Source organism: Arvicola amphibius, chromosome 5 (genome assembly GCF_903992535.2).
Source record: "Arvicola amphibius chromosome 5, mArvAmp1.2, whole genome shotgun sequence".
Lineage (NCBI taxonomy): Eukaryota > Metazoa > Chordata > Mammalia > Rodentia > Cricetidae > Arvicola > Arvicola amphibius.
Genome location: NC_052051.1, coordinates 13313666 through 13326942, shown reverse-complemented (window position 1 = coordinate 13326942; position 13277 = coordinate 13313666). Strand labels below are relative to the sequence as shown.

Genomic DNA, 13277 nt, shown 5'->3' with positions numbered 1-13277 from the left:
ATGCCAGGCTTGAGCTGTATTTCCCCCAGCTGGGCCTATCCGAGACCTCATCCTCGGCTGTGGACCTCATCTGCTGTTTTCACATCTCCGCTGCCCAGTATAGTTGCCACTGAAATCAAAGTCATCCTTTCAGACCCCTGGTCCTTCCAAGCAGCATCCTCTCTGGACAGAACTTCCGTGAGTGGAATGTGTATCTGCCCAGCTGCCCTCAGAACAAAAGTGGGAAGTCTCCTGCCCTCGATCTCCTGCTGACATGTGTCCTCTCCATCTCCCTAGCATGTCTCTTGCTAGCTGAAGCTCAGGTGTCCACTCAGCACCCCCAAGGTCATGCTCTGTTCTGTTCTCATAGCCAGGGGTTCTGCCACCCTTGTCTCCTCTACATCTCCTCTTCTACCTTGTCCCAAATTCCTCAGCTGCCCACTCTCTCTACCACCCTACTGCACCCGTGTGTCCACCTCTAGTCCCTCCTCCTCACATCTCTCCCTCCCTCATGAGATGGCTAGGAAGAGAGGTGGACATCAATGTGCTCTTGGGTTTTTGTCCCCTTTCTCAGGTGAAGAGGGAGGTGGGTGCTCTACCAATGCCACAGCTCTCTGGGGTCGCTCAGACGCTTATCTACTGCCTGGGAGATCAGTTCAGTCCTGTTGCTCAGATGTCTACTCTGAGGGATTCTCTTCTAATCCATCAAGCTAAGTCTCAAACTTGGTAGACTTTCCCGGGAAGTGCCTCCTCACACCCACATGAGGAGGGGGTACCTCAGCCTGTTCTGGAGTGCCCACAAGAATACACAGGAGACTGTGCACCCCCCACCCTGTAAGGGCAGTGTTCAAGCATTTGCTGGGAGCAGGGGTTGTAGTCACGCCAGGTAAAGCCAGCAGACTCCGCAGGTTTGCTCAGATACTGTCTCTCTCAAAAACACACACACCTATATACATGCCACAGAAAAGTTTCCCAGATGCTGTGCACCCTACCAGGTATGCTCTCTGCATTAGCTCCTTCAGTACTCACACCTAGCTAAGCAAATCAAAGCCCAGGGATTCGGGGTCACCTGCTCAAGATCACAGCAAACTGGAAAATAGCTAACGCCCACCATCAGCACCAAATCTTTATGCTTGACTCTGATGCTTATTACCATCATTGCTGTCTGTTTTTTTCCTGTTTTTGACAACTAATAAATTCTCTTCCTTTTAGCCCCAATCTCTGATCCCTTCCCCACCCCCACTTGCTGCCCTCCCATACCCCGTGTCACCACTATGGTGACAAGACCTCCTTCCAGACTCCTCTCTCCAACCCCTCAGCAGGTGCCCAACTCCTATGGTCTGTAGTGACCTAGAAGCCAACCGTACCTCTACCACCATCTTGAATCTCAGCCATGCCAGGAGGGAGACTAAAGCCTGACCTGAGCAGGTGCCCAGTACAGATCTGCACCTAGTCCACCCTGCACTGCTGGGCTCTGCGGTCAGGCTGGGTATCTTGCCTGTGTACCTGATACTTGCAGCTCCTTGAAAGGCTTCCTGACCCCTCCCCCGCAAAGCAGATCTCACCGGCCTGGCCTTCTGGCCATGGCTATGCTGGACCCCACCTTTCCTACCAGATCACAAGGCTGAGAACAGGTCCGCCGCCCTCAGCTATCAGCGCCCTGTATGCCCCAGGTTTCTGAATTTCTGAGCTGTTGCTGGCTCTTCTTCTTCTTCTTCTTTTTTTTTTTTTTTTTTTTTGTATTTATTTAACGGTTTTGAAGTCATAACAAGCAGTAGAGATGGCTTTCACCTCTTCTCCCTGGAAGGGTTGCAATCTCCTAGCTGCAGTGGGGATATGTAGTGGTTTGAAAGAAAATGGACCCCAAAGGGAGTGGCACTCTTAAGGAGGTGTGGCCTTGTTGGAGGAAGTGTGTCACTGTGGAGGTGGGTTTTGAGTCTTGGGTATGAGACAGTCCACTTCCTATTGCCTGCTATCAATCAACATGTATATGGCCAGTCATACCTGCTGAGACAGTCCACTTCCTATTGCCTGCTAGCAACATGTAGCAGCAGCTCCTTCTCCAGCACCATGTCGTCCTGCATACCAACATGCTCCCTTCCATAACAATAAAGGACCGAACCTCTGAAACTGTAAGCCACCACCTGAATTAAATGTTTTCCTTTATATAAGATGCAGTGGTCATGATGTCTCTTCACAGCAATAGAAACCCTAACTAAACAGAACGGCTTCCCAGAGGCAGCTTGGTCAGACAAGTCCAAGGAAAAGCTCAGGTTTCAGAATGACCTAGCACCTTAAAAAGTAGTAACAGTGAACCTGCTCTGTGCCCCCCAATGGAATGAGGACTACCAGCAACGGCAACCAGCTTTAACAAAAGGCAGTCACCGGGAACTCACGTTCAGGATTATGGAGCGAAGGTGCTTCTGTGCAAAGGCATTGGCCATGTCCTATGGAGGGAAGCAACAAACAGGTAAGGCAGGTGGTACCTGGGACTGCTGTAGGGGACTGTGTCCTCGCAGCCTTGAAGGTTTCCCTTCCAATTGAAAGTGAAGAAACCCACCAACCTTCACATTTATTTGACTCCAAAGGGACTCAGACAGTTTCCCTTCAAACAGGCACAATAAACTGAACACCTTCACCGGGGACTAAGATTGCTTGAGGACAAGACACGTCACAAGGATGCTGGGGATGGACATGCACGCGGAGCACACAGCCGTACACGCACCACTCCAGGCAGATGGCCACAGCCGAAGAACCCCGAGCAGCACTCTCTTCCAAGACCAGGGCCTGGGCCAGCACCAACGCCTGGTTACTTGTTTAGAGGGGACTGCCGTGTGCCTTTGGGTAATCTCTCAGCTTTCCCATCAGATCTGGCTCAAACTTTGACAGTAACATTTTATTTATGAAGTATCCAGAAATAAAATATCCTAAGAGATGCATCCTACACGGAGATTTTTAAGGGCCCATCGGTAGATTCTGACGTCTTGTAAAAAGATACACGAGGGGCTACAATGATTATCATGCAAGCTCCTCCTCAGCTCATAGGGGATCACTCTGCCATGACACTATCACCCTGAGGAGCTGCTGAAATTTCACCTAAACAAAATGGTCCCATATCAGGATGCTTCCAATAGTATCACAGCTTTTCTCAATTTCTCGGTCCCTTTCTTCTAATACCAGCATTGTCTTAGTGATATTAATTACAGACACTCCCTTCTAAACTGCAGCCTTGGCCACCTTTAGAGACGACTGTAAGTCAGCGGGCCTGAGAGAGCTGCTGCTCCGGTGTGCTCCCTCCTGTCTCTAAGCCTCTGTTCATGTTCCACATGTCTGCTCAGGAGCATCTGAGTTCATTGTGACCCCCGAGCATATCCTGGCCAGCAGAGGACGGCGCCTGGAATGTTAAATACAAGTCATTAAGACTAAACCCTAAGTGGACAACTCACAGAAAGGCACTACCAGCAGATTAGAGCTTCCCCTTGGCGCTGCAACCAGGAGCACACCCTCCTTCAGGCCCTTCAGGTGACCTCTCCAAAGCTCCCTCTAACCAAGAATAAGCACCCAAATTCTTTTTAACCTTAAAAAATTGTATGAGTGTTTTGATTGTGTGTGTGCATGTGTGCAGTATCTGAGGAGGCTAGAAGAGGGTGTTAGAGCCCCTGGAACTAGAGTTAGAAATGATTGTGAACCTCCATGTGGGTGCTGGAGTTCTCTGCCAGGCCATCTCTTAGACCTCAAACTCCCTTTTGTAAACTGTCTAACCCTTCTCATTATCTATCTAGGAACAGTCCAGAAGGGGCCTGGATTTACCCTCACTCTGGCTTTGGCAGCCAGGAGGTGACACATTCTTGGAATCATATGGAAGAAAGTCAGGCTGTTTTTGTATCTGATTCCAAGCTAATTCCAGACTCTCACAAAGGTGTCCTGAGGGATGCCTGGCCACTCTCCCAGAGCAGGCATCCCTCCGTCCGTCGATGGCTCTCACCTATGGAGCCTTTCTAGCATTCCAATAAACAGACATGTCACCTTTCCAGGGCCTTGCTTCCCTGAGCAGCCAGTCCAGTCCATATGCTTCCTGTTCAGCTTTGACACCCCTCCACCCCCAGGAAGAGTCAGGCCCTCTGCAACAGCAGTGCTACTTACAGTGGCAGGCAGGTCTAGAGGGTTAAGGTGCTTGTCCTGCCAGCAGAAAGCAAAGAGCACAGAGAGAAGCAGACAGGGTGAGCGTTCGGCTTATGGTTAACACGACAGGAAGGGAGACGGTCACAGAGTCACACCATCCAGACAGACAGGACAGACAGAACATGGATGCTTCAGCTCCTCCCTCTAATAAAGGAACTTCCCAGAGCGTGGTGCATGGTCCCACTTGAACTTCATTTAGTGGCTCATGATAGTGACAGAGAATTAGAAAGCCTTACTTCTGTACACTATGTGTGCGGTTAGCAGAGATCTGGGACGGTAGGGGCTAGGGGGGCTTAGAGCTTGTTTCCTTTTGTCCTTTCACTTCACATAGGGGCTCAGACGTGGAAGGCTGATACACGGCCTGGTCAGAGGAAGGACAAGCACTTGTCTAGGTCCCACACTATAAAACAGGGCTCTCCTGTGACCTAAGGACAGTACCACGAGTGAGTGGTCAGGGCAGATGCTGTCACCCCCACTGTTACAGGTAAGCGACTAACGACGAGACAGGACGAGCCTGTCACAACCACCTGCGCCACAGAGGGTGAACGAGGACGGAGGCTGAGGAGTAGATCAGGGACGTCCACAGGCGAAACGGTGCCCAGCCCCATTTCAGCCCCAGTGGCAGTCAGGGGGTCTCCCCTTCCCCCTTCCTCTTCTCGGTCCTCTAGCCCCAGGAATTAGCAAACTAAAGGCATATTGGGTGTGTTGTCTGTGTAAACAATTTGACTGGAAGACAGCTGTACCATTGTTTACCTCCTGTCTGAAGCTGCCTTTGGCTACAACAGCCGAACTTGACAGGTTGCCATAAGAGGTAAAAAAATATTTACCTTCCAGCCTTCAGAGGAAACCCATCAGAACTCTGCCCTGATCCCAAAAGCAGCAGGTCACCCACCTCCCAGTTCCTTCTTGGGGTTTCCTTAGCAAAAACACCCTACTGGGCTCTGGCGGGAAATGTTGGGAAGGAGCACTTGGGAGCACGGCTGGATCCCTCTCTTTGCCCCAAAAAGCAGGCACTGTAGCATTTCTCTCAGAAGAGCCCAAGAGAAAAGTTTGGAAAGGCAGCTACAGACCTGTCGCTTGTCTTCTGGGGCCTTCAGGAACAGTGCGTTAATCAGAGCGATGGCGTAGGTCTGGATCTCCTGGTTAGAACTGTGTCAACAGAGACAGAGGCAAGGGAATCAACACACTGCAGAGCAAGAGGATGATGCTCACAGACAGTTTAAAACACTCGCAGATTGTGATCAAACAATGACCTGGGGCTAAGTCAGAAAAGCATTTTGCGCAGGCGCACACTTGACCCTGTAATTCACGGGAGGGATTTATCCAAGATAGTAATCAGGAAGCTATGCATGATTTATTGACGAGCTGTTACACTAGAGTCCTATTAAAAAGACAAGAATGTTAAGTAATCCAAATGCTCTCACTGGGGGCTGTTTAATATGCGAGACTCCTAAGGGCCTCCTAAAAAATCTTGCTTTGGGGTGAAGATTATTAACCTGGGACTCAGAGATGGGTTTGGAGTATCTGTAAAGCCCAGATATGGTACAGAGAGTATCTAGCTGACGGTGTGTGACCTTCTCAAGGGGAGAAAAGCTCAGCTGGTACTGGTTTCCACAAACATCTGGGATGTAGAACAGGGTTAGAAGCATCCTTGTAAAAGAGCTTGATATGGGAAAATGTTCAAGATGTATTATTCAGCCAGAAAAAAAAAAAGAAAAACGTAGGTACATATGAATGTAGAGCAAGATCTAAACTTTGGCGAAAACATACAAAGGAAAAAGCTACGGGGACGTTCAACTTAGTGTTCAGCAGTGGTCCTGTCTGGAGTGGGATGGTGAGCAAATAATGTACTGCTTATGTTTTTCCATATTTTCAAAGTTTGACTACAAATTTATCTTACTTTAAGTAAATAAAATAATCATAAGCATTTCCCCAGAATCGTATAATGCTGGCTTGGGGCTTCCATCTGCCACACTGTGGGTGCCTCTTGTAGTTTCCTCCAGAGGGCCAACAGCTTCCTGGTCAGGAAGGTCCCTTGCTGAGCACATGCACACTGGTGACAGTGTGGGCTAAATAATCATGACAGAAGTCTAAGAAATGTCACAATTCTCTACTGTTCTCAGGGAGAGCAGCTAAGGTCACCTCCAATTCAGAGAGGAGGAAAGAGGAGGAAGGTTACCGGGACCCATGAAATCTCTATCCAGAGTCTGTGATCTCTCTATCCTGGCTCTTCGAGTATGAAAGTTGGGGCTGAGGAATCCTTTAAAAATGACAAGATGACGTCAGAGGTGGTGGTACCCACCTGTAATTCCCAAATGTGAGATGTGAAAGGAAAAGGAACATGAGTCCAGGGCCAGCCTGGACAGCGTGAGTTCCACTCCTCCTCCCAAAACACCAATGACAAGGTGGGATCAGGGCACACATATGTGTGTTCTAGATTAATGGGGAAACGGGTTAGGAGCACTACTGGGTTGTGCTGGCTAGCTTTATGTCACTTGACACAAAGTAGAGTTACCTGCAAGTGGAGAACCTTAAGAGAAAAATGTTTCCATAAGAACGGGCTTCAGGACATTTTCTTAATTAGTGATCGATGGGGGGAGGACCCAGCCCATTGTGGGTGGGGCCATCCCTGGCCTGGTGGTCTTGGGTTCTATAAGAAAGTAGGCTGAGCAAGCCAGTAAGCAGCAGCCCTCTATGGCGTCTGCATCAGCTCCTGACTGGATTCCTGCTCTGTCCTGACCTCCTTTAATGACCAGTGCTGTGGAAGCGGAAGGCAAACAGACCCTAAACTCCCCAGTTTGCTTTCAGTCATGGTGTTTATAGTAACCCTAATTAGGAGAGAAACTGGTCCCAGGAGTGGGGTGTTGCTGTGACAGACCTGTCCATATATTTCTGGGAGGACTGTAGAAGGACTTTAGAACTTTGGGCTAGAAAAACCATTGAGTGTTCAAAGCTTGGAGAGCTGTTCTGTGGGAGCCTGGAAGAACGCTGACAGAAATGCAGAGGCTGACGACCTGGCTTGTCGAGTTCCAGAGGGAGGCAAAGACTCTGCCAGTACATCTGTGTGAAGAAGGTGTGTATCTGCTCAGCTGGAGCCGAAGAATCAGCTGTGATTAGCAAGGGACCAGAACCATTGAAGCGAAACCGTTGCTTTACTGGGACACTTGGTGCTGGTTTGTTGAAGCTGAGAAATTAGCAGTGACTAAGAAGAGACCAGCATCACGGAGGTGAAATCTTCTGGGAAGTGTTTCCTGAGAGCACAGGGAAGCTGTGTTCCGGAGGCAGCCAAGGTTGCACCTCATGTAAGAGGTTTTAAAGGCATGAAGGAATACTGGAGAGCACCAGTGGCCCCGTGAGAGGCCAGGAGAGGCACTGGGAAGGTGCAGCTGGAGTGCAGTGGAAGCCCCAGGACTGACGGGGTCACGCAGAGAAGTTGAGGCGTGGCACCGTGAACAGAACCTATTGGTGAAAGCGAAGCCCAGCTGCAGCACGTGACCCCAGCGTTTTGGAGACGACAATACCACTGGATGGCCACCAAGAACAGCGACAGCAGTGGAGTGGAGCCAACTGGAGCCCAGAAGACAAGCTGTGTGTGCTACAGGGGGCGGAGCTGGAAAACTGACCCAAGCCCCTCAGAAGATTGTGAGTTATTTACAGACGGAGTTTGGTTTTGCTTTCTTCAGACTGTGACTGTGCCCTGGTTCTTCCCTCTTGAAGCAAGAAAGTATTTATTTTTGATTTTACAGGAACCCACAGTTGAGAGACTTCAAACTTTTTTTAAAAAAAGATTTAAGACTTTTATAGAGACTTTGGATTTTAAAAGAGACTATATTTTTAAAGAGACTACTTCTAAAGTGCTTGAATTTTGTAAGGCTGTGGGATTTTTTTAAGCTTGTAAAATGTTTTCTATTTTGATGTCTTTATTAATGTGTGATCTTGGGGAAAGGAAAAGTTGTGGATTCCTAGGCAAAAGGTCAGTTGTGCTGGCCAGTTTTATGTCAACTTGACAAAGGCTAGAGTCATCTGAGAGAAGGAACCTCAAGTGAAAAAATGCCTCTGTAAGATTGGGCTGTAGGCAAGCCTAGAGAGCATTTTCTTAATTAGTAACTGATAGTAGGGCCCAGCCCATTGTAGGAGGGGCCACTCCTGGGCTGGTGGTCCTGGGTGAAGCTGCATCTACCCGTCTTGCATCTGGGAGACTATCCTAGATATATGCATCCTCAGGGCCCCACAGGGGATCTGGCCCATTCCAATCAAGGCAAACAAGTAGGAAGGAGAATCAGTGTCAATAAACAGTGTTACCACCCTTTTTTAGGCAAGTTCGGCCCCTATAATCATGAACACTAGCTCCAAGTGGTGCCTGTGTGTCTCCTGCCTTTAATACAGGCTAAATGTGTGTTCTGATAAAGTAAGCTTGCTAAAAGAAAAAAAAAAAACAAACTAAAACCATCTGGGCTGGCCATCATGCTAGTTTTTAAATTTCCTTTGACCCACATAGGTATGGAAAGTAGAGATGACTTATACATCCAGAGATGAGAAAACCGAGGCCAAAGGACTCAAGTAGGTAATTCAAGGCCAAACCCTGGCATGCCAGAGCCTGGGTCTGAGCTGGCATCCCAAACTCACACATAGCCCATATTTCTGGATGTTGTCACCACACTGTTGCCACCATAGTAAACAACCACCCTTCCATTTAAATCAGGAAGGGGCTTCAAAAATGGCTGAGTCCTTGTTTCCAGGGAGCTCAGAACTTCAGATGGGCAACTGGTGATGAAATACAGTATTTTACAGAAATATCATTGTCATGGGTACAAACAAGACTATCAGGCCCATAGAAGAGGGAGTGTCTAACCTTGCCTGGCAGCTGGGGTCTGAACTATTAAAAGAATTCCCACAGAGGAGGGGGAGGTGCTGAAGGAATGTGTAGGGCCAGGCAGAATTATAAGACAGAGGATGGGCTGGCCAGGGGAAGGCAGGGCCCTTACTCACACTTGCAGGTGAGAGATGAGCTGTCCCACGGTGATTTCCTCTGCTATCTTCTGGTACAGGCTCTGGCTGTTTAATACCATGCTCTCCAGGATGGCCAGGGACCGCTGAAGTATAGACACATCGACCATCGGCTGGCTCACGTACCCTGCAATCTAGATCCAGGGAGAGGCACACTGGATGGGAAATTGGAGGCAAGGAAGCCCCTGATGCTCTCTTCTCAGCACACTGCCTCTATGTGGGCAATGGAGGACAGGTGGATCACAACATCTGGTTTATGACTGCTCTGGCCAGTGAACCAGGATTCCCTCAGCATGGACGCCTCCATCTATGTGACAGTATCCACTCAATTGTGTTTTTTCAAAATGCTTAACACCTTAATCCTTTTCAAAACAAGAGTTCAACTTGAGGTGGACTTGCTGTACTGACTCTTGTATCTTATCTTTACCTGCTCTTCCACTCCCTACAGAGTTAGAGCATCAGACCTGGAGAATCCTTCAGCTAAACCCCCCTTCTCAGTTCCCTCCACACACTATCACTTCACTTCTGCCTAAATGTTTCTAACATTGGGAAATTCTCAATGGTTCAAGCCAAAGATGTGAACCGCTAGGCAACGGACAGCCTGGTTTCCATCCAGTTTTCTGGGCTGAGACTGCCTCTTCTGGTAGCAGACAGGATGGCAGACTTGGAAGGGCTCCTCTCACTGCCCTGGTTCATCTTGTAACCAAGCAGGCTACTTGTCAGATTTGCACAAAGGAAGCACATTTGCAAATGAGATGCGGCTTTCTCTCAGAAGAGCTGAGGAAGCAGGTAGCTCAGAGCTGATGACTGGCTGTTTTGTGCCAGCCTCCCTGACAACCAGTTCTGCTCTGAGCCCTGTCCTTGGTGCAGGCCCTGAGAGAGAGCAAACTGTGACTTGAAATCTTTTCCTGGGCAAGTGACAATGGCCTCTCTTGAGACCGGGCTGTGCAAACTGAGCCACATCTCCCAGGATGTTTGTCAGGAGACAAACAAGGGAGCCACTACAAGCTGCTAAGGAGGAAGTTCAGCGGGCCAAGGGAAGTGAATTCATTTTTAATCTGGTGACATTTCCAACATATGATGGGTTTATCAAGAAAGAACCTACAGTAAATTGAGAAGCATCTGTTAGAGTATACAACATTCAGGAGTCCTGGGAAGATCATTGCTTGAGGATGAAAAATCCAGCCCCAGGGAATACAAAGATGACTCCTGCCAGAGACTACATACAGTCTGCAGTATGTACTCTCCCCTTATGCCCAGAGAACGTACAGGGAGAGGGAGGAGACAAACAGAACGCTGGAGACCTCACCTGCTTAATAAAGGTGATTGAAACCATGTCCCAGGAGACAATGCCATGGTCCATGAGCTCTAAGAAGGCAGTCAGGGTGAATGCCAGCATCTCACTGTAGCTGAGACATGTGCAACACACACAAAACACAGATTCAGATCTAGGGAGCACAAGTGTGAAAGCAGCTACAAAAGGGACAGCTCTCAGTAAACACCCATGGGAAATCTGCGGAAGCAGCAGTCAGTGCCTGCAGCGTCCAGCCAGCTGCAGGGCAGATGTGGCCCAGGTACCTACACTGCAAAGTCAGTGGGCTGTAGGCACCCAGGCTTGTCTTCACCACCTTGCTTCATCTCTGGGTTAGTCTGTTAACTATCTCCCCAAAGACTCTGTCAAAATGTAGTTTGCTGGGGGATCTATGAGAGCTTATATCCCATGTTGCCCCTTAGACCGAGAGGCACCGGGGCGAAGGGGACAGTCTGGGTGTGGATAAACCTTCGGTTTCTGTCTGAGCAGTTGCCATGCTTGTTTTGTCTTCCCCAGCTCTAGCTTCCTCTTCTGTAAGATCAAGTTAGTCTCAGAGCATTCGTCTCACAGGGCTGTGGGAAGAGCAAGCTGATGAGGTCTGCGGTGCCCTTACAATAATGTGGTGTAAGGATTAATCGTCTGCCTTTTGTCTCTCCTTACAGATTTAATCATTCATGCCATAGCACAGTGCTCTACAGTTAACGAGCCAGAGCCCCGTTTGCCAGCGGTAATAACGCTGCTAGCAGAACTCGGGGCTAAGTGTCAGTCCATTTCAGAGAGGAGACTAAGGTTGGTCCGCTGCAGCCCAACGGTCTCCCAACGGTTGTCAGAGGCTTCTGCTTGGTGCAGCTGGAGGATCCAAGACTTTAAAACAAATGCCTAGGATTAGCTGCATGGCTTGGCTGACAGTTTTGGGAGCTGATCCGCTGCCTGTGAGATTTCTGACTCCCTGCCTGTTAGCTTAGGCTCCACAGGCTTAGTTGGAGACCTGGGCCCCTGTCACTCACTGCTGATCATAAATAGGGCACAGCCACCTGAGCCTGGAGGGAAGTAGAGGTGTCCAGGGGTGGTACCAAGTCCTGAGTTCCTCTTGACAGTGTGGAGCAGGGAGATGGCATCCAAAGGGAGGCACGCACATCAGGAGAGGGGATGGGATCAGGGAGGGCAGGCAGGTCACTAAGATGACAGACAGCTCCCCTCTCTCCCCTGAACCTCATCAGGCCAAGCACTTTCCATAAGTTACAGGTCTGCTGTGCATTGGCTTCCTTCCTGACGTCCACGGCCCCTACTTTCACTACTCACCTAGTACAGCACTTAGGTCACTCAACCCACGAGAGTCCCCTGGACTCTGAGATGCAGGACCCCAACAGGGACGAGACCTCTCTGTATGTGGACTTGGACTCCTTGCTGACACCCACAGGTGAGAACAGGAGCCCTGTAGGTCAAGGGAAGACTTGGGCCATACTCACTGGGACAGGAGCTTGGCTCCGCTCTCCACGAGCCTCGTCAGCATGACGATGCCATCCATGTTGATGAACTCAGTGGCGAAAGTCACGTCAGCTGAGAGCTTTGCCAGCTCCTTCATGGCATCCAGCCGGGTCTCCATACTGGATGACTGGGTCCTTTCCATCAGCTGGCGTGCAGCCCGGGACTGTGAGGCCAGGGACAAAAGAGATGCCATCTGCTCCTACATCAGGTTACTACTGTGGGCTCACAGACGAGCCCTGGGCAGAGTTACGTTTTCATGTGGCTTAGGAACTGCTAAATAAATGTTTATGGGACCAATAAGAGGATTTCCAGTATTCTGAGACTGGTCTGTAGATGTCTGTATCTTTTCCTTTTCTATACCCCTATAGCCTATGGATTTATTTTAAAATCACATCTCTTTTGTGTGCATGCCACACCCTGAGTGTGGCTATTAGAGCATAAATTATAGGAGTAGGTTCTTTTCTTCCACTATGAGGTCCAAGGGATAGAATTCAGGCCATCAGGCTTGGCGGCAAGTGCCTTAACCTACTGAGCCATCATGCTAGCCCCTGGTCTACAGATTTTTCTTTTAATTCCTACCAAGAAGATAAAGAAAACTGGGATATCTCCTAACTGTGCAAGTCTGCAGAAGCAGATCTGGCTTAACAGGGAGTGTTTTACTGATGAGCACTACCTGACAGTAGGGGGATTCCGCTAAAAAGCCGAACACCACCCCTGGAAGCAATGGGAGTAGGGGGAGGACTGGACATCATCTGTCAGAGGACAAGGCCCTGCCCTAGAATTTAATCTGATGACCCTGATGGATCCTTCTAATTCTAAAGTGTAATAGGCCTGACGATTAAAACTTTAAAATTCAAAGTTCTAGATCACCCTTCCCCAAAAGAACCATGCTTGTGAGATGTGAAGGACGGAGGATCCGGAAGCCATGACTGCAAACAGCTTCCCAGACGTGATGGCTGGTGAGGACAAATGCCTCCCACCATGGGTCCTCCCCAAGCAGGATGCTGGCCTTCTGCCACACCCACTTATCACCCCTCGTGCTCAACTTGTCAGAGCCCAGCTCACTGTTTCAGCGCACACACTTTGAGTGTAACACTTTCTCTGGAAAGGAGCAGGAAGAGCAGACTGCCCCAGGTCTGCCTGTCTGCTCAGTGTCAGGAACCCAGTTCTTTGGAGGCCAGGGAATGGAGCCAGCTACCCCTCCCTTGCCTCTGTTACAAAAAGGGGTCTGAGCCAGACAGAAGTGGCACACACCTTTGACCCCAGCACCAGCACTCAGGAGGCAGAGGCAGGCGGATCTCTGTGAGTT

At 49.4% G+C, this 13277-nt stretch overlaps 1 protein-coding gene across 1 annotated transcript in view; it reads right to left on the bottom strand.

The window, feature by feature from the left end:
* The window catches only part of Elmo2 (engulfment and cell motility 2), a 36452-nt gene that overhangs the window by 8916 nt on the left and 14259 nt on the right, over positions 1-13277 (bottom strand). The window contains exons 6-10 of the mRNA XM_038330857.2: positions 11950-12131; positions 10478-10577; positions 9151-9302; positions 5232-5310; positions 2376-2426 (exon numbers count right to left, since the gene is read on the bottom strand). Of these exons, the coding sequence (XP_038186785.1) occupies positions 2376-2426; positions 5232-5310; positions 9151-9302; positions 10478-10577; positions 11950-12131 (564 nt within the window). The remainder of the gene's footprint in view (positions 1-2375; positions 2427-5231; positions 5311-9150; positions 9303-10477; positions 10578-11949; positions 12132-13277) is intronic.